At 36.8% G+C, this 21,230-nt stretch overlaps 1 protein-coding gene across 1 annotated transcript in view; it reads left to right on the top strand.

The window, feature by feature from the left end:
• Positions 1-19,974, top strand: part of LOC107693708 (unconventional myosin-VIIa-like) — a 25,742-nt gene extending 5,768 nt beyond the window's left edge. Inside the window, exons 5-48 of the mRNA XM_016493174.1 lie at positions 535-656; positions 737-879; positions 1,708-1,821; positions 2,130-2,283; positions 2,400-2,476; positions 2,609-2,728; positions 2,912-3,054; positions 4,122-4,332; positions 4,419-4,554; positions 4,662-4,831; positions 4,920-5,060; positions 5,154-5,312; positions 5,760-5,852; positions 5,968-6,062; positions 6,152-6,236; positions 6,389-6,607; positions 7,267-7,467; positions 7,685-7,753; positions 7,871-8,011; positions 8,127-8,279; positions 8,708-8,782; positions 8,859-9,007; positions 9,118-9,244; positions 10,299-10,418; positions 10,489-10,662; positions 10,760-10,987; positions 11,085-11,252; positions 11,342-11,459; positions 11,972-12,095; positions 12,272-12,435; positions 13,043-13,221; positions 13,541-13,665; positions 13,810-13,952; positions 14,142-14,295; positions 14,421-14,576; positions 17,186-17,291; positions 17,383-17,496; positions 17,587-17,674; positions 17,783-17,889; positions 18,635-18,820; positions 19,283-19,399; positions 19,482-19,565; positions 19,661-19,780; positions 19,882-19,974. Of these exons, the coding sequence (XP_016348660.1) occupies positions 535-656; positions 737-879; positions 1,708-1,821; positions 2,130-2,283; positions 2,400-2,476; positions 2,609-2,728; positions 2,912-3,054; positions 4,122-4,332; positions 4,419-4,554; positions 4,662-4,831; positions 4,920-5,060; positions 5,154-5,312; positions 5,760-5,852; positions 5,968-6,062; positions 6,152-6,236; positions 6,389-6,607; positions 7,267-7,467; positions 7,685-7,753; positions 7,871-8,011; positions 8,127-8,279; positions 8,708-8,782; positions 8,859-9,007; positions 9,118-9,244; positions 10,299-10,418; positions 10,489-10,662; positions 10,760-10,987; positions 11,085-11,252; positions 11,342-11,459; positions 11,972-12,095; positions 12,272-12,435; positions 13,043-13,221; positions 13,541-13,665; positions 13,810-13,952; positions 14,142-14,295; positions 14,421-14,576; positions 17,186-17,291; positions 17,383-17,496; positions 17,587-17,674; positions 17,783-17,889; positions 18,635-18,820; positions 19,283-19,399; positions 19,482-19,565; positions 19,661-19,780; positions 19,882-19,974 (5,965 nt within the window). The remainder of the gene's footprint in view (positions 1-534; positions 657-736; positions 880-1,707; positions 1,822-2,129; positions 2,284-2,399; positions 2,477-2,608; positions 2,729-2,911; positions 3,055-4,121; positions 4,333-4,418; positions 4,555-4,661; positions 4,832-4,919; positions 5,061-5,153; positions 5,313-5,759; positions 5,853-5,967; positions 6,063-6,151; positions 6,237-6,388; positions 6,608-7,266; positions 7,468-7,684; positions 7,754-7,870; positions 8,012-8,126; positions 8,280-8,707; positions 8,783-8,858; positions 9,008-9,117; positions 9,245-10,298; positions 10,419-10,488; positions 10,663-10,759; positions 10,988-11,084; positions 11,253-11,341; positions 11,460-11,971; positions 12,096-12,271; positions 12,436-13,042; positions 13,222-13,540; positions 13,666-13,809; positions 13,953-14,141; positions 14,296-14,420; positions 14,577-17,185; positions 17,292-17,382; positions 17,497-17,586; positions 17,675-17,782; positions 17,890-18,634; positions 18,821-19,282; positions 19,400-19,481; positions 19,566-19,660; positions 19,781-19,881) is intronic.
• The last annotated feature ends 1,256 nt before the right edge of the window (positions 19,975-21,230 follow it).

Raw genomic sequence — 21,230 nt, 5'->3', positions numbered from 1 at the left:
GTATCAAGGGCATGTGCTGCTTCAGTTAGGTTATTAGTGAGAAATAATGAGGTTATAAGAGAGAAACAATGCGGCAAGACGAGCATCCGAATGAGAGAGAGAGAGACCGCGAAGCTAGACGTTTCTTCTTATATTAACTAACGTACTCTACGATTAGCTCAGTGAATAATAAAAAAAAAACATAGACCCGGCTAGAACAAGCAGAGTGATACAAAATTGTGAAAGAGCGTTCCTATAGCGATACCAGTACAATATCTCGCGGTTCTCAACCAATCAGATTTGAGAACCAGAACGAACTGTTGTATATACTATATTATATTATATTATATTATATAGTTTTATTACATATACAACTAATATATTGTTTATTATTATTTTTTAGGATTTTTTCACCTTCTTATTTAATACTTAGTCACACACAAGCTTGATGTTAATGAATTTGAACACATTTATATTTATTAATTTACAAGATAAAGTTATCCGTGCAAATCTTGGCAAACAATACATGATAAATGCTTTTGGTTTGTGTGTCAGTGGAGAATCTGGTGCAGGGAAGACAGAAAGCACTAAACTGATTCTTCAGTTCCTGGCTGCTGTGAGCGGGCAGCACTCCTGGATAGAGCAGCAGATCATCCAGGCCAACCCTGTCCTGGAGGGTAAGTGCTGAACAGGCTTGTTTGTTGGACTATTTGAATCATTTCCATAGAAAGCTGTCTCACTTATGCATGTCTTACAGCCTTTGGGAACGCCAAAACCATTCGGAATGATAACTCCAGCCGCTTTGGGAAATATGTGGAGGTCTTCTTCAATAAAGAAGGCGATATAGAGGGAGCTCACATGGAGCAGTACCTGCTGGAGAAGTCTCGTGTCTGTCATCAGGTAAGAATTTTATTTATTTTTTTTACAGAAAAATAGTATAGCTGTCACTACACTTTCAAATGGTAATATACTGTATGTGACCCTGGAACACAAAACCAGTCATAAGGGTCAATTTTTTGAAATTGAGATTTAGGCCTATACATCATCTGAAAGCTGAATAAATAAGCTTTCCACTGATGTATGGTTTGTTAGGATAGGAATATTTGGCCGAGATACAACTATTTGAAAATCTGGAATCTGAGGGTGCAAAAAAATCTAAATACTGAGAAAATCGCCTTTAAAGTTGTCCAAATGAAGTTCTTAGCAATGCATATTACTAATCAAAAATTAAGTTTTGATATATTTACGGTAGGAAATTTACAAAATATCTTCATAGAACATGATGTTTACTTAATATCCTAATGATTTTTGGCATCAAAGAAAAATCGATAATTTTGACCCATACAATGTTTTTTTTTGGCTATTGCTACAAATATACCCCAGCGACTTAAGACTGGTTTTGTGGTCCAGGGTCACATATACTTTTAAAGTACCAATATGTACATCCAAGGTACTAATATGTACCTTGTAATATGTACTGTACTAATATGTACGTGCTGAAGAAAAACATTAAGAGCCTTGGACTGGCTCTGCACTTTTATGAGCTTCATTAGTTTCAAATAGTCTGAAATTGCTGTTTGATAAATATTAATTGATATTTATGATGTTGAATTATTAAAATGATTAAAACCTAAAATAATTAAATGGAGTAAATAAATGTTCTTTTATTCATTTAATTTCATTATTTTAAGATAATTTAATTATGAATTTATTTAATTTCATTTTTAGGCACCTCAGGAAAGGAACTACCACATTTTTTATTGTATGTTATCTGGGATGCAAAGTGACCATAAGAAGACTCTCTCTCTTGGTGATGCATCACAGTTCAAGTACCTGACTGAGGTGAGCGCTTCAATTCAAGTTGATTATGTTTTAGAGCGGAGAGTACTTGTAACGCTTTTATTTTTGCTTGTGTATTTGCTAAATGTTTAGCCCTAATTTTTGGAGTTTTTCTGCTATTTTAAATGTATACCATAATTAAGTCAAATAACGTAAATTCACAATTACATCTTAACATTATTGGTCTTATATCCATTGAGTGTTAAAATCACTCCTGCTCCCTAAATTCAGATTCCTTTATCAGGTTTTAATACTGATAATCACTGACTCAGGTACAAGTGCAATAAGTGACCCTTCCGGTGGTTCTTTAGGGTGATTGTTTGACTTGTGATGGTCGGGACGATACTGATGAGTTCGGACGGATTCATTCTGCTCTAAAGATCCTCACTTTCTCAGACAGGGACTGCTGGGAAATCTTCAAATTACTCGCTACCATTCTCCACATGGGCAATATTGACTTTCAGAGTTAGTGTCAATAACCTTTCTCTTACAGTAATAACATTTCAACTGTCTTCCCACACACAAGTTATTGTAGTTAGGAATGTCATAAAGTTAAGTGATTTGCTCCTGATCTTTTTCAGGCACTATAATGAACAACATGGACAGCTGTGACGTCATGCCCTCCAGTCATTTCTCTGTCACTGCCAAGTTGCTGGAGGTACAGGGAAATGTTCTTTAGCTGCTTTTAGCACTTTATCCTCAATTCATTTTTTTAAAAGCTTGCTATATTTATGCAATCGAATGTTTGCTGATGAATGTATTTGATGACAGCACTTCTGTCACTTTGCAGGTGGATGATGCTGTTCTCGATAAGAGTCTTACCCGTCGCTCCTTCATGACAAACAGAGAGATAGTCACGAAACCCCTCAGCTCAGAGCAGGCCACAGACACCAGAGATGCTTTTGCCAAGGTACCCACATCCTCATACCATACTGTCCAAATGTTTTTTCCAGAAGAAGAAGAAGAAGAAAAAAAACGTACTGACCCTCAAACCTTTGAACAATGGTGTATATACAGTACAATCAACATTCAGGCTTCATAAATTCCCATTATTATTGCACATGTGAATTAATGTTTTTCTACCCCCTGCCAGGCCATGTACGGAAGGCTGTTTGTTTGGATTTTCACAAAAATAAACAGCGCCATTCACAGTCCCCAGACTGATGAGACAACTTACACGCGCAAGTCCACTGGTCTGCTTGACATTTTTGGCTTTGAGAATTTCCCTCAGAACAGGTAAGTGTCTGTTGTCTAAACTAAAAATTATGTTAAATAAAAAAAATTAATGATAAATTAATGCGGATATTTAGCAGGGGTTTAAAGTACTTGAGCAATTGTACTTCCCCTAGTGAAAAATAAATATACTAACATTTGTTATATGCTAAGTATACTACAAATACATTTACGTATTTATGTACTTAATAAAAATACCCATACTTTTAGTATACTAAACTGGTATACTTAAAGTCTTAAACTAATTGAGTACTTAATGCACTTTAATTGTGCGGAAGTAGTGCTGAAATCCAATTAAAGATATAGTATATTGGATTGTGTTGAAGTGGAACTATTGCAAGTTTGCTTTAGGTACACTTTAAATATCTTGCCGATATTATTCAAAGATCATACGATCCTCATCAATAGTGATATTAAAACAAATTTTAGGCTTAATATTAAGAAATGTGCATTGTGCACAAGTGATACTCCAAATGAAGTTTGATTATAATTTTTATATCAGTAAGTCTCGAGCAATATGTCAGTAAATATGATAATAGATTTGAACTATACTTAGTATGAAATGTACTTTAAATATATTACTTTTTACTAGGGTCATTACCAGTGTTGGGGAAAGTTACTTTTAAAAGTAATGCATTACAATATTGCGTTACTCCATAAAAAAGTAACTAATTACATTACTTAGTTACTTTTGATGGAAAGTAATGCGTTAGGTTACTTTTGCATTACTTTTTAAATCTGGACAGGGCTTGCTTGTTTGATTTGAAAATAAAAAAGTTATATTTTTGGCAAATATAAAAGCCTTTTCACACCAAAAGTGAAATGAATAAGCCTCAGGCTGAAGGGAAAGTAAATTTACGTCCATACAGTAGAATGCAGAAGAAGAAATTTCAACACACTTCAACAATAAAAAAAGAAATTTGTGCTTATTAGTATGGTTGAGGATAGATAGATAGATAGATAGATAGATAGATAGATAGATAGATAGATAGATAGATAGATATTGACACAGTACCCATACTCGAGTCGTAAATATAATTTCTCTGTACTTCTGCCCTCTTTTTGTTTAGTTTTGAGCAGCTGTGCATTAATTATGCCAATGAGCACCTGCAGCAGTTCTTTGTGGGGCACATCTTCAAGCTGGAGCAGGATGAGTACAGTAAAGAAGAAATCTCATGGAAGCGCATTGCTTTCAGTGACAACCAGAAAACCCTGGACCTGCTGGCTGTTAAACCTCTCAACATACTGGCTCTGATTGATGAGGAGAGCACCTTTCCTAAGGTGAGCTTCATAAGTTACATGAGTGGTTTATATGCTTATGGATATTTTGTCTGTGCTCACCTTGTGTTGTCCTGTTTTCAATGCAGGGAACAGATGCCACAATGTTAAACAAAATGAACAAAGAACATAACGGAAACAAACTGTACATGTCATCCAAGAGCAACCATGGCATGCAATTTGGGGTTAAGCACTTTGCTGGGACGGTTTATTATGACTGTGAAGGTACAATTCATTACTTAAAGACTCGGTTTTGACATGCATGCTGCATTTCCCAGTAGTTATTTTAAAAAGCAAATTGCCTCTGATCTAAAAGTGCTGTATTTTGTCAGGATTTTTGGAGAAGAACAGAGACTCCCTGAGCGTGGACATCATGGAGCTGGTTCAGAAATCTTCCAACAAGTTGCTCAAACAGATCTTTGAAAAGGAGACGAATAAAAACTCAGTCAAGAACAATAACAAAATCAACAAAATCCTCATGACGCCAAAGAACTCACTACGAGTATGGCACATTTATACGGTAGACTGACAGTATTGACTGGACAATGGAAACAGCTTTGCAATATATTGTCTTTTTTTGTGTCACACAGCAAGTAAATGATTCAAGGCGGCAGATATCTACTCTGAGTGGCCAGTTCCGTCAGTCCCTGGATTCTCTGATGAAGGCCCTGTCTCTCTGTCAGCCCTTCTTCATACGATGCTTCAAACCAAATGACAAAAAGATGCCTATGGTACCAATTCACATGCCTATAGTTACATATTTTATATTGTGTAGCCATCAGAACTATAATCAAATTGTGCTTTCTCTTTTTCCTGCTTTTCAGGTTTTTAATAGAGAGCTCTGCATGCAGCAGCTTCGCTACTCTGGAATGCTGGAGACCATTAAAATACGCAAGTCGGGATATCCCATCCGGCACACCTTCAAAGACTTCCTGCAGCGCTACCGTGTGCTCCTGAAGACTGTGCACTGTGACCCAAACACTGTATGGGCCTAATATGATTGTTTACTGATGTGATGCTCTGAATATGAGAATTATTATAAAGTGATAACTGATTAATATAGTTGAATTAAGCTGTGATTGGTTGCTAGGAATCATGTATATATAATGTTGATCTAAAAGTCTCTATTAACACTTTACAATAAGGTTCCATTAGTTAACTACATTAGTTTACATGAGCTTACAACAATAAAGAGCATTTATAGAGCATTTATTAATCTTAGTTAATGTCAGTCTCTGCATTTGCAGATGTTGTCTGCAGAAGTTAATGCACTGTGAATCAAACTATTAATGATTCACTTATAATTGTGTACACAATGAAGACGACATATGAGAAATGAAAAGAATTACATGTTCAGCTTTAAACAATGATGAATGTACTAGGTTGGAATGATTTGATATAAATGGAAATATTTGTTATTTGTTCATCAGGAGCCTGCTGCAAACTGCTGTGCAGCCATCTGCAGGGCTATGATCAAAGACGAAGAGGACTGGAAGATTGGCAAAACCAAAGTCTTTCTCAGGGTACCTTAGGAGTAATATTTCTCTATACTAATTTTACATCTGTAATGTTTATGTCATAGTTTTTCACATAAGAATTTTTGTGCACTGTGTGTTTTCTTCTTTCTCTCCGTCACAGGATCATCATGACTCCTTCCTAGAACTGGAGAGAGAGCAAGAGCTTTACAGCAAGGCACTTATCATCCAAAGAGTAATGCTTGCCCATAAGGACAGGTTCGTTCCCCACTGTCGCGTGTCTACATAGTATTTTTTATGTAATTGTACAGCAATGTTAAATTAAGTCATTCGTCATTCACATACAGAGCAAATTTTGTAAAGAAGAGGAGGGCAGCTCTGGTTTTGCAGAAAAACTGGCGTGGCCACAGAGACAGAAGAGACTTTTGCAAAGTAAGCTATGCAGGAACATCTAATGTCTACAGTATATGCAATAGCTCTTAAAATTAGTGTAATTAAATCATTTACGTTGAAACAATGACGTATTGTTACAATATTGTTACGTTCATAACAATGCCTCCTATTGTTTCTGTTTTCCCTGTTAGCTCAAGCAAGGATTTACTCGGCTGCAGGCAAAAGTGCGCAGTCGGCAGCTCCATACGGAGTATATGCGCAGACGGGCTGCAGCCATCACTCTGCAAACACAGACCCGTGGCTACCTCGCGAAGAAAGACCTGAAACGCAAAAAGGATGCAGTGACACTGCTGCAGGCACAGACCAGAGGACTGCTGGCCAGGAAGACCCTCAAGAGAATGAAAACAGATGTGAGATTGTACAGTGGAACAGAGCAGATTTCTTGGTTTTTAGTACTTTTTGCAGAATGTTTTGTCTTTGTTTTTGTTTTATATGCACTACCGGTGTGGATGTTGGATGTTTGGATTTCTTATGTCATAACATAAGTTTCACCAAGGCTGCATTTATTTGAAATACAGTAAAACTACAACATACAGTAAAATTGTGAAATATTATTGCAATTTCAAATAACTTCTTTCTGTTTCACTGTATTTTAAAATGTTTGTTTTTTTCCTGTGATGGCAAAGCTGAATTTTCAGCAGCCATTACTCCAGTCTTCAGTGTCACATGATCCTTCAGAAATCATTCTGATTTGGTGCTCAAGAAACATATTTTATTACTATCAATGTTGAAAACAGTTGTGCTGCTTAATATTTTTGTGGAAACCATGATGCAGTACAATTCAGTTTCAAGTAAGATTAAATTATTTAAAAAAAATAGGCCTACCTTTATTCAGCAAGGATGTGTTAAATTCTTCCAAATTAACAGTAAAGACATTTATAATGTCACAAAAGATTTCTGTTTCAAATAAATGCTGTTCATTTCAAGAACCCTGAAGAAAATATATCACCGTTTCCACAAAAAATGTTTTTTTAAGCATTTATCATTTAATACCCTTGTTCTGTCTTAGGCATTTTTGACTGCACAAGAAAAAGAGGCTCAGGAACGTACCGCACTAGCGCTTCAGCAACACCTAGAGGAGCTGCTCAGAAAAAATGAGGAAGCTGCCAAATCCCAGGATAAGGATGATGAGGAAATGGTGGAGAATATCTTTGGCTTCCTTCCAAGTGCAATAGTAGGACAAGAGGGCCCAGCTCCTGAGGGGTTTGAGGTTAGCACAGCGCAACAAGGAAGCAGGACAACTAGCACTTCCTGATCAAAATTCATTTTTCAAAAAATTCCAATAAGCCTATGTCAGCTCCAACTTTAATTGTTGATACACAATCAATTAATGGATACTGTATCCAGTGATAATACTGTACATTATGTCTTTCAAAGACATTTAGGAATGCAAGATGTTGTGTGATTGGTTCCTGATGTTCTTCTAGGATTTGGAGGCCGAGCCGGTGAAGTTAGAAGAGGTTGAATTAGTAGAGAGCCCTGTAAGGGAGATGAAGGTGATGTCATTACCAGACAGCAGTGAAGATAGTCAAGATGAAGAGGACGAGGACGAGAAGGAAAAGGAAAAGCAAATGCAGAACAAGAAGGAAAAGGAAAAAGAAATGGAGAATGAGAAAGAGAAGGAGAAGGAGAATGATGAGTTCTCTTTCTCTAAATTTGCTTCTTTACACTTCCAAGGATCATCTACTCTCTCACATATCCAACAGAGATTACGACAGCCCCTGCTCTACCATGAAGATGAAGGGGATGCCCTGGCAAGTGCTGTTCTCATTAGAAACATGTTCCCATCAAAAGCAAATCTTGATGATCAACTGTGTCTTGTATTGTTTTTGGGGGGGTTTTTTCTCCGCTTTTTCCTTCCTCCTCCAGGCTTGTTTGACAGTATGGTGGATCATACTGAGATTTATGGGAGATCTTCCAGAGCCGAAGCAAGAACGTGTTTCTGCTATACCTGACCCCATTCAGATGAACCTTGGTGAGAGACAAGCACGGCGACTCAGTAACCTTGTTGGATTAGATCAGGTAAACAAACAAGACACTATAAAACAAAGCCTTTTTTTTTTTACACTTACCAGATGTTCAGCTCATACAGAACCTTCAGTGCCTACGCTGCTGAAAAGACCAGCCTAGATCAACATGCATTTTCGTGATGTTTGATATTAGTATATATTATATTGCTTTAAATATTTAAATGTACACACACAGGTAAAATGCCTTCTGGTGAAAAAATGCAAGACATAACAATATAAAGATTTTGATGTGAATGCAGAGGAAGAAAATTAAATATTTACACTTTAAAAAAAAGGGCCAAACCACAAATAAAGAACTGCTAAATACTGTCATAATAGTCAGTAACCCAACAGAAATGTGACTGTTACTTGTCTTATAGAATTATATTACATCGAACAAACTTTTGTGGGTTTATTTGTTTGTTGGTCTTGTAATTGTAGAAATTTTTGAGAAAAAAAATGAAGCAACAGAAGGGGACAGGGAAGAGAAAACACTCAGCCATTCCTGAAGAACAGGTATACTAAAGCACTGATCATTACCCACAGCTAACTGCATCATAGCTCCTAATAATCATTCTAATGAAATCTGCAGCCAGAAGAAGAACCACAACCTAAAATGCAGGCTGTTCAGGAGGAAGAGGATGTGCTGTTTGGAGAGAGAGCAACTTATGATCGTCCAATGACACCACTGGAGAAATTGCATATTATTGTAGGATATGCTATCGTACGACAAGATATAAGGTGAATGTGATGGGCCATTGGTCATTTACATTCTTCACAATGTGGAATATATTTCCCACACAGAGAGATAATTGTTAGATCATCTTTAAGAGTTTATATATATTTTTCAGAGATGAAATCTACTGTCAGATCCTTAAGCAGTTAACAGCCAATAAGAACCCCAAAAGTACAAACAGAGGCTGGGTTCTTTTGTCCATCTGTCTGGGTATTTTCCCCCCGACGGATCGCCTCAGTAAGGTATGAAATACTATTTGATTTCTGTTCTGTTATTTAAGAGCTAATGTGAATTTATCCACTCATTATCACAAAATATGTCATATTACATGTTGTTGTGTTATATGTCATGTTATTATATGTTGGTTTATGTTATGTTTAGTTGTGTTATGTGTTGTCATGCAGATTGTTTATGTTGTTATGTATGTTATTTAATGTTGTTTTGTAATGTTATGTCATGTTATGTTGTGTTATGTGTCGTTATGTTGTGGTATGAGAAATGTGTTGAGAAAAGTGTTATTTAACACTTTAGTATAGGGAACACTTATTCACTATTAACTACGACTTTTCCCTCAATAAATTCCTAATTTGCTGTTTATTAATAGCTAGTAAGGTAGTTGTTAAGTGTAGGTATTGGGTAGGATTAGGGATGTAGAATAAGGTAATGTAATATTCTAGTAATATGCATGCTAATAAGCAACTAGTTAAGAGACCCTAATATAAAGTGTGACCGTTTTATATGTTGTTATATGTCATGTTATGTTTTCTTGTTTATTTCATGCTGTTTTATGTTTTGTGTTATGTTATGTTGTTGTTTTGTTGTGTTTTGTCATGTTTTATATTTTATGTTGTGTTGTATGTCTTGTTATGCTGTTTTATATGTGCTATGTTTTATGTGTTATGTCATCTCATTTTATGTTGTTATATCTTGTGTATTGTCATGCGGTTTTTCTTATGTTTGTTATATGATGTTATGTTATGTTATACTGTTTTGTTTTGTGTTGTGTTATGTCGTTATGTTTTTTTTTTATATTTTATGTATTGTTATTATGTAGTGTAATGTTTTATTTCATGCTATGTTTTGGTATGTTGTTACTTATGTTACATTGTGTTACATTACGTTACTTTGTCACATTACGTTTCATTACGTGACTTGATGTGATGTGACAACATTACGTTATGTTATGTTACGTTACGTGATGTTATGTGACGTGGCAATACGTAACGTCACATCACATCACGTCACATCATGTTAAGGTTATGTTGTGTGTTATGTTCCATAATCTTTTGGCTACAGTACCTGCAGAGCTTCATATGTTATGGGCCAAGTGAGTACTCCTCCTACTGTTCAGAGCGACTGCGGAGGACTTTAGCCAATGGAGAAAGAAGTGAGCCACCATGCTGGGTTGAACTACAGGTAGGCAATCCCTCTGAAAAGATGAATACTCCTCTTATTCTAAAAATGACAAGCCCTTCTTTCCTGCAAGTCTGTAGAGAACAAGAAGCCCATTACAGTAGTTGTGAGTCTGATGGACGGCAAAAGCATCACTTTCACTGTGGATTCAGCCAGCACTTCTGCAGAGGTGTGCAATTCGATTATCCAGAAAATAAACCTGCAGGACACTTACGGCTTCTCCCTATATGTTGCAATGTATGAGAAGGTTTGTATCATCTGAATGGCTATATATCAAATTGCACCTCACATATAACTAATGAGCAATAGTAATAGAGTCTTCATTTATGCATCTCTTGCTGCAGATTTGGTCTCTTGGCAGTGGCAGTCAGCACGTCTTGGACACCGTGTCTATTTGTGAGCAGGATGAAAAGAGGCAGGGGAGAGAGGAACAACATGCTCCTTGGCGTCTCTACTTCCGCAAAGAGATCTTCACTCCATGGCACGACTGTTCATCTGACCAAGTCAGCACCGAGCTTGTCTATAGGCAGATCATCCACGGACTCAAAAGTGGTGATTATCAGTCTGATAAGGTAAATCTAGGCTCTTTATTTGAACTGTTCATATATATTTTAATAGGAATGAGATTTGTAACTTATCCTCTGTTGTTGACCCATAATCTTGATCTAGGAGGATGATTATGTGCAGCTCGCGGCCAAACATTACTATGTACAGCATGGCTCTGAAAGCAGTATGGAAACCGCAGAGAAGATTGTTCGTGAGTGCATGAACATGACTTTAATTGAGAGCAAGTCTGTGGTCAAGCTAATGCAGATGATTCATTCTGCACACACACAGGTATGCTGTATATACAGGTATATGCTGTTATATCACAAAATTTGATTTGGGTAGTGCTTGGCAAGCCATAATCCTTCGTAATTTCTTAGGGTCCTTACATAAACTCTACTAAACCTGCCTATGAAGTGAAAGCGGAAACTGTTGAATATGCACGGGAGAAGTGGCCAATCTATTTCTCCAAGTTCTATGAGGCTCAAATTGTTTCAGGTAAAAAAAGAAAGAAAAAAAGTAGTAGTTACTTTGTCATTACATATACTGTACTCATGTCGTTCCAACCCTGTATGACATTTTTTCTTTTGTGGAACACAAAATGAGAGCTTTTGAAGAAAGTTTATGCTGCTCTTTTCCATACAAAGCTGTAAAGATAAAAAAAGGCACAATAAAAACATCATAAATGTACACCATATGACTCCAAGTCTTCTGAAGCCATATGATAGTTTTGTATGAGGAACAGACTGAAAATGTAGTTGTTATTCACTAAAAATCTTGCATGACGGTCAGGGTCACTATTCATTTTCATTGTACTGAAAAGAGCAGCTTGGACATTCGTCTTGGACGACTCGTTTTTTGTCCTACAAAAGAAAGAGTTATGTGTTTCTAAAGTCAGTCTAAGTAAATGATCACAGAATTATCATTTTTAGGTGAACTGTCCCTTTAATGCATTGAATTTGTGAAGTTGTTGTAGTTTTTATCAGTTACTGTGAAAAATTTGTGTTCAGGTCCCTCAGTGCCTCAAGACCAGTTTGTAGTTGTTGTGAACTGGAAGGGGGTCTTCTTTCAGGATATGACAGAAGCCGCATTTCTACAGCTCTCTTATCCTGAGGTGTCAAGTATTGAGATGAGGTAAAATATTGCTTTTTATGATAAACCTCCATGGAGAAGCACCTAAATTACACCAGAGCATTGATAAAGTACTTACGCTTCAAAGGCTAGATTCAGTCTAATTTGTTAGATGAACCAGCTGACTTTCCTTTTTTTCATTTCCGTCGTTCCTTCCCTTCCTAACTTTTCTCCTACAGTGAGGAAAAGTCTGGTGGGATTGTGTGCTTGATGACTCCAAAGGGGATGTATGAGCTGAAGGCTGTGAAGGGAAGAGAATTAGTGGAGTTGGTCAACATGTTCATCTCAGGGCTTAAGAAGAGATCAGTGTACGCTGTGGCAATACAGGACCTTAGCAGACAAGGTGCTTCTTTTACAGTTTTCCTTGTAGTATTCACATTTCAGGGTGATTATTCAACTTAAGGACTATTTCAAATTTTGACAAATAATGTATGATGATGATGTATGATAGTAATAACATGTTTCACTTTTTGGTGAAAAATTTGGAAAAGTCTTCGATTTAACAGTCAGAAGTGTCAAATTTTCAAAGTTGTAAATAAAACAGATTATTGGAGTATGTTTTCAGTCTTTGTATTTCAAAATGTCACATTTAATTCGACGTTATTTGCCATTTCTTTGTAATTATTTATGAAATTTGCTAGCAATTTCTGAGTGAAAATTGTTTCTACACCAATTTTCTTTCAGTGTTGCTTTTTTTTTACATTTATTACAGTTACAGAGGGGAAGTTAAAGCTAAAGTTTAAGTCCACATATAGAAATTCTTAGGTAAAAAAATACAATAGTATAATCTCTCCTGAAAATAAAATGTAAGTAAAATGTAAAGAACTAAAATTTAAGAATCACTCTTACATTAATTTGGGATGATGGCATCTTCTAACATTTAAATTGGTTCTTGAACTGGTTGAAATTGCTTATATATTCATCTTTCTGTTTTTTTTTCTTCCCTTCAGGGGATCCCACATTGCTGAGCTACAGAAGGGGTGATGTACTGTTTATCATAAAGGATGGGGAGTATTCTTCTGAAGGCTGGATCAAAGCAAGGAATGAGAGGACAAATCAAACCGGAGCAGTTTCCTTAGATGCCATTCGGATTTTGCCGATGTTGACCAGGCCTACAGAAGAAACACTGGTAAACATGATTCTTTTGTTTCACACTAATTTGTGGAGGAAATTACTTCTCAGCATTGGCTTTTATTATGTTAATTGTTTTTATCAGTGTTTTAAGGGTTTGTCTTGGAAATAAATATTTAAAGGGAGTTAAAGATTTTAAACTGCCTCTAAACATTTAAAGAAACTTCCTTTAAAGATTTTTAATGCGCGTTTATTAGAAAATGGTTTTCAAAACCCCCAACAAGGTTCTTTTTTAGGGTCGCAAAATAAGCCTTGTTTTGTAAATCAATTTAAGTTTGACAAGAATAGAAATGTAAAGAGTGATTTCTATCCTCTAGAATTTGCTGAATTTGACCCCAGCACGAAGAAAGTCAGTGATGCCGGTGTTGCCGCAGAAGGAGGAGCTCAGCACAGAGAAAGTTGCCGTTGTGACGCTCAAGGAGTTCTCTTTTGATTATTTCAGGTAACGCATGCACAGTTTGCACTCATCTCACCTGATATAAATGAAAACTGCTCCCTCCAAAAAAGTTACTTGAAAGTTACCAGTTTTGATAACATGCCAGAGCTTCTGAAATGCTCATCTTGTACCTCTTTCAATGGGTCACAGGGAGTCAAAAGAAGGTGGCCGTGGCAAAGGAGGAGCCAAAGAGAAACTGTGGGCCAACAGCAAAGAGCCTCTAAAACAGCCGCTGCTGAGGAGCCTGCAGGGCAACTCAGAGCTCTGCCACCTCGCTTCTGACTGCTTCACAGATATCCTTCCTGTTGATTGATCAAATGAGGAGGAAAATGAGAACTGAATCATTTGTATCATCTAATATAGCTCTTTTGAAGGAAGTTGTATTTTGTGGATTACAGTATAAGTGATAAAGACTTCAGTACATGTGACCCGAGTGAATTTTAATGAATGATGCTTACCGTTTTCTTTAACATTGTCTCTACCTATCCTTAAATATATGGGAGATTATCCAGTCAAGCATGTGCGGACACCCATTGATTTAACAAACCAGATCTTTGGGCCAGCAACAGCACACGTGGAACTAAGAGATGAGATCTACTGCCAAATAATGAAGCAGATGACTAATAACAGCCATGGGTTTGTCAGCTAGTTTTAACTCGTTTGGTTTTGGTACCCAAATATGATCTAATGTTGCTTGGTTTGTTTTATCTGATTTTCTTTTAAATTGCAGTCTTGTTTGTTTCTCTCTGTTTATCTCTCAGGTTGAGTATGGAGCGAGGTTGGCAGCTGTTGTGGCTGTGTTGTGGTCTCTTTCCACCAAGTCAGTTGCTACTGAGATATGCTCAACGTTTTCTGGAGTCCAGACCCAGAGAGCCTCTGGCCTCCACCTGCCTGCAGAGGATGCAAGCTATGCTCAGGTAGAGCCAGTGGTGTAGTGGTGCCTGGGGAAGTGGGTATACTCTTAATTTATGCCCCAATTTTTTTAAAGCGAGCCAGCAAAGGATGAACACCATGTGTTATAAACAGTGACGTGTAAAACCAGTCTTGTATATTTAGTTCACCCCAAAATGGGCCAGTAGTATTTGCATATTGTCACATAACTTCTGCTGCTTGACTTCACGGAGTAATCATTATGAAATTAAAAATAGCCACAGAAGAGGTGCAGATTTTGCAATAATTCATATTTTAAAAAATAGACTGCAGCAATTAACATTTTGTCAGAACCTCTAGTAGCCTACATTACATGCTATTTTGTTTAGTTGTCTGTTCCTAGGAGAATCCTGATCTCTATTAAAAATACAAAATCGTGACTATCAATTTATCCAGAATGTATCCCCCTCCCCACCACCTTTTTAATATAAATAAGCACCACTAAACCTGCTGTCTTGACCTTACATGGTACTATACAGATCCATTCAGAATAACTAGACCAGCGCATAATCTAAAACACCTTCAGTCACCATCCAGTATAACACTCGTGCTTTTAAACCAAATACACGCTGAAAATAATAATTTACTGATCTGGACTCGACTCTCCACAATCTCTGATGAAATCGGTTGGGTTTTCTCTGTAGTAGAGAGTTTGAACGCATTCGTTTACTGGATCCTTGGACTGAAAAGTTTACAGGAGTTTCACCTGTTTTTAAGCTATTGTTTTCGTTGTAATGTACTGATTCAAATTAGTAATCAATAATTAACTATTCTGCGCGCATCCCCTGACATGCTTTCGCGCATGAAGAAGCTGTGTCGGCAATCGGCATCCTCTCTGACTGGGGTCGGGGTCGGCGACGGAGCGGGTGAGGACGCAGGCACAATCATCAAACATATTTCAAAGGAAGCCGCCGCCACGGTCCTGACCACATCACTGGGTGTTTTTAGGGCATATTTATATATTTTTTACATGCGATTGGATTAGCTATTCATGTGGTGGACTTTCATGATTTTGCCTAATGCAGGACACTACTGAATGATGCGGAGGGGATTTAGAAGTGGGTATACGCAAAGCCGACTGATAAAGAAGTGGGTATACGCCGTATACCTGCGTATACCCTCCACTACGCCACTGGGTAGAGCGTTACATATTCAAACAGTTTGTCTCTTAAGGCTAATTCATGCTGCAACTACACACACCGACCAATGCAGACAGTCATTAGATTATAGTATGGCTACATTCACAACTGCATTTACTAACAGGTGAAATGTGCCTAGGGGTGGGCGATATAACAGAAGACACGAGTAACCGGTAGAAATTGTCAACCAGTAGAGATTTTGCGCTCATGTGCCTTCTCTGTGGACACGAAAATGATTCGTTTGTATGTGATTTTAAGCATTGTGGTTTAAAAGCGATTGATTTTGAGCCATTGAAATGCAATCTGCAGTGAAAGAGTAGTCATATATGCGCTATATGTGCCCATCATTACAAGTATCCTCGTAAGCACAGTAATTTAGGTCGTAAGTGAAAGCAAACAGCTGAGAAAGATTGCACGTATAACAGTATATTAGATCCGGGCAGCTCTTAAAATGACAGCAGTCTTATATTCCTGCTGTCTGTCATTCATGTTAATCAAACAACAAAAGAGAGAAAATCTCTCACTGCTCTTGACTAAATCACTTTTGTAAAAGAAGAAATATATATTTCATTTACACAGTGAGGAATATGCAGTGGGTTTGTTCTTATTTATTCACTGACTGTTTACTTGTCTTAAGTGAGCTTGAGCTTTTTTAATTTAGGCTAGTATTAGTTTTTTGTGATATTGACACTGGTGACAAGAATTATGACATTTATATGGTATCTAACATTTTGATATCATAAAGACCTTATTTCTTACTGTTACTGTTCAAACAGCAGCTTACAATAGAGGCTTGAATACTTGTGTATGACCGTGCAATGAAAGTCGTGCCTGTATTGACCTAGGGTGGCACCGTATTTAATTTTTGATAGGAATGAAAATGAGGCTGTGAGGGATAGAAGTACAGTTCGTTCAACGGATTATACTGTTGTATAACAACATTGTTCAGCTGATGAAAACATCTTTCTGAAAAAAAAAAACCTTCAGTAGACAAACATTTCATAAAACAGTTTCTAGGACCTTTATACAGTGTGTGCCATTGTGACGACTATCCCTAGTTTTCATCCATGTTACAACAAAAGTCAGGGAATACAAGGAACAGGTAATATGAGCAAAAACAACAACATTGCATACAACAACTGACAAGGAACAAGAGAAACATTAGAGCTATATACTGTATATACAGGCTGCTAACTAGCTTAACCAGATAACATGACACAACTGGGGAGACTAATCAATGGGAACCAACGAACAAACGGACTACAAACACACACTCTCACTCCTACAGCCAATTTTACTGCATCCACAGCGGTAACACACTGGTCCAACAAAACTCAACAAATGTGTCTGTTGGTGTTTGTCTATTAGTGTAGAGTGAATTAGACATTAGATGCCAACGTGAACAGAACATGAGGGCTAAAATCAATCCAAAAAGCAATGTTTATTGTCTTATACAGTATCGAAGAAAGGAAGTTGCCTCCTCACCAGGTGGAAGTGGACGCCATTCAGAATAACAGCACTCAGATCTTCCATAAAGTTCATTTTCCCAACGATACATCTGAAGTAAGAAGTGACATTACAAATTGTTTTAACCATTTTACTCATTTTACTTTTTCCATCCATGTAAAAAAAAACTCCCTGTTTTTAATTTTAGATATTTGAAGTGACCACCACCACGAGGATAAAAGACTTATGTCGCAACATTGCCAAAGAGCTCCGGCTCTCCTCATCAGATGGATACAGTCTGTTTGTTAAAACATCCTCGAAGGTTTCAGACATGTTTCCTTTCAGTCATTATGTTTTTCCTGATGGTGTTGTTTTAGGTCCATGCTAATCTTCATTGGTCTGATCCTTTCAGGTAGTAAGTATGGATTCTAAAGAGTACTTTTTTGACAACCTCAGGCAACTCACAGATGTCGTCAAGAAAGGAAAAAAAGTCAAGGAGGGTGAGCTGTATAACATACTAGCTACTGTAATTAACCCAACTTTTTATTCAGTAGATGCATTATAATCAGACTCTCACTCACTATAAATATTATTGATCCTGAATACAGCTACTCCAGCTATTGTCCCTTACCTGGTGCTCTTCATGAGGAAGCTCTGGTTTAATGTGATCTCAGGAAAAGACCTAACTGCTGACCTAACCTTCCACTTTCCCCAGGTATGTTGTCTATCTGATCATCATTCCTTATCTGGTCAAGCCAAATACTGTCAGCTGAATTCTAGAACAGCATCATTTTAATCTGCCTTACAGTGTATCAAATGTTTGTATAACTGAATAGAGTGCTGCAGGGATAACATATTTTTGTAGGCCAAACTAGAAGTTAGCATCACCCTGGTTCCCTCTACAAAAATCTAATAGGATTTTTCCAATGGCTTTTGAATTATTGCAGAAAATAAGCTCTGGGACCAACCAAAGTTATGATTCATACAAGTTTTATTCAAGATAATCAAATGAAGAATAAATAAAATTGCAGATGTAAAAAGTAAAAGTTAGGCTGTCAACAAACTACAACATGGTCACACAACTTCAGTATCACCACCACTAAGCTTCCGACACCTGTTTCAACTTTCTTTTTTAATCTACAAGTAAAATCAAACTCCGAGTTTACCTATGTGGTGTGATGACATTAAAGGTCTCCAACCTCCAATTTAGCCAAGATCCCATTGATCAACTTGTTAGCCACCACCTTTTTCATAAGTAAAGAGTTAAAACATCAGGATGGGGGTATTACCCATTTAACCGTAAACCCATTTCAAAAACTTTTGATAAAACAGGAATAAAACCATGCAATAAAACCAAAAGTGTAAAAATGCCAACTCATTTCTGGGTTTTATGACCCTTTCATGCGACACTGTATTATGCTGTGCAACTTAGCCTAACTGTCTTCTTTATATTTTCCCAGGAATTGCCGAAATATTTGCGGGGTTACCATAGTGTATCTAAAGAGGACATGATCAGTCTGGCAGGACTGCTGTTCCGTATTCAGGTTGATACGGATAAATCACAGTTTGTCATGATCCCTAGAATGCTGAAAGATCTGGTACCAGCTGATCAGCAGAAGATCATGACTTCTGATGACTTGAAAAAGGTGATCCTCAAGCCTCTTATTTACTATTATAGTCCTGTATGTTTTGACTTTGTTCCAAACCTTAGTAAGGTGCCTACATAGACACACTACTGTTCAAAAGTTTGGTGTCCTTTGTTTTTCATTCATAATTGAATCATTATTTTTTTAAACTTTATATTCCTAAAAGAATTCTGAAAAAAATGTATCACGTTCTCCACAAAACTCTTAATCATCACAACTGTTATCACCAGTGATCATATTAAAGGGAAAGTTCACCCAAAAATTACAATTACAATTACCATTATTTGAAAGTGTAATCATTTTTCACTATATTAGTGTTTTAATGTTAAATGCAGCCTTGGTGAACATATAAGAGACTTTTTTGAGAACATATGAGGCATTATTTAGTATTAGTATATTTTAGTAACCCCTGGCCCTAACAGTACGATGAATGACAGAATCGTTTTGGTCTTTGGTTTGCAGCACATTATCAACGCGTACAACAAGCAGGCAGGCATAACTGTAGATGAAGCCAAACTCCAGTTCCTGAAGACGATCTCACAGTGGCCTACCTTCGGATGTGTTTTCTTCGAAGTAAAGGTAACCAGGGCAACTCTAAAAATAACCCTAATTGCTAAGAAGGGGGTTGTTTTCTTGACACTCACTGTCCTTTTTCTCTCAGCAAACCTCAGAGAAGAGTTACCCCAGTGTTATTACGCTATCAGTCAGCAAGCAAGGAGTTAGTATCATCAACCCTAAGACAAAGGTACAAATCTGTCTGTATACAACTCTAATGTACAGCTCACCTTAGCATTGTGTAGTTTGTGAAGTTAACAAGTGTTTTGGCTGGCTCGCCTGCAGGAGGTGCTTGTGATGCATCTGTTCAGTAAGATCACTTCCTGGTCTAGTGGAAACACATATTTTCACTTGACCATTGGCAGCCTGGTGCAGGGCAACACTCTGCTCTGTGAGACTTCTATGGTAAATACAGCACACACACACACACACACACACACACAACTATAGCAAGTGTCACACATGTGCATATGTTAATATCCTCTCTGACTGTTTGTGTCTTGCAGGGTTATAGAATAAGTGATCTCCTGTCCTCTTACAAGGACATGTATCTGAATGAGATACCAAAAGTGCGGAAATCGAGGAGGATCAACATGTAGTTGGATTGTTTTTTTGTGGCATTTCTTTTTTAGATCTTTACCATAATAATTATACTATTAATTTGTTAATGTAATTTTTGGCATATTGCGGAAGTAAAACAAATTGTTTAATAATTGATGTCAGAAATCACTTTTTAATATGTAACAGTAACTAGTATAGATCTGTCAGTGAAATCATAATGTTTTTGCTTGTTGCTTCTTCTATGTGCATATATATTTAAAAAAAAATGTATATGCTTGAGTATTTATTTTTATTTCATTAGTCCACCATCTCATTGACTTTGCATTGCAATGTTACACTAGGTGGCAGTATTTTTACAGTTTAATTCTAATCTATATAATGCTGCTTTGATGGAACCATATTTAACTATATAAAATGTAAAAATCAATATGGCTTTGAATTTAATTTTGAATGAATGATGACTAGTTGAACAATTTGTAATCAATAATAATACTCCACAATTTAAATTGCACGCGTTACACACATTTCATTGATAATAATTATATATTTATATATTTACAGAAGTATTTGCAGTTTGGTTATAATATATTGATATGATATATTTGACTCTTGATGTCCTAAACTGATATACAGCGCATCATACACTACTGTTCAAAAATTTGGGGTTGGTAAGATTTTTTAAAATGTTTTTTGTTTTACTATATTTTGAAATGTAATTTATTCCTGTGATGGCAAAGCTGAATTTTTAGCAATCATTATTTGTCACATGAATTTCTTCTTAAATCATGTTATTTACTACAGCAGAATGAACTTCAAAATCCACTGAAAAACAAGGATTTTTTTTTTTGTATTTTGGGGATTTTCACAGCCTCTCTTACTGTTTAATTCTTCCACTAAACCAGAAATATCCCAGCGTGCCTCTCTCAACCCCTGGCCTCTTGACCAGCAATTTAGCCATTCCATGAAACTGAAAGAAAGCCTTGTGCAAAAACGGGAAAATCCAGCATGAATGCTCCACAGCAATCATGGTAATCGAGTGTAGAGTACGCTTTTTGGCCCTGACGCACACTTTGCCATGTGCTCACTATTACCAAATAATAACACAGGACCCTGGGCAGGAGAGGGAGAAGTCAGAAACACAACACTTCATTGTGGGGGACTCGAAAAACCATTTCATTCATGTCATGCCTAAATGTGAAATGTATCCATTTCTCTCCAGCCCTGAGCCTTATTTTGTCTTACCGACGTGAGCCTCATGTTATTAGAAACATGTTCTTGATGCCACAACGTCATG

Source organism: Sinocyclocheilus anshuiensis, unplaced genomic scaffold (assembly GCF_001515605.1).
Source record: "Sinocyclocheilus anshuiensis isolate Anshui unplaced genomic scaffold, SAMN03320099.WGS_v1.1 scaffold1472, whole genome shotgun sequence".
Lineage (NCBI taxonomy): Eukaryota > Metazoa > Chordata > Actinopteri > Cypriniformes > Cyprinidae > Sinocyclocheilus > Sinocyclocheilus anshuiensis.
The sequence above is the reverse complement of the archived record's forward strand: the minus strand, read 5'-3'. Positions and strand labels throughout refer to the sequence as shown.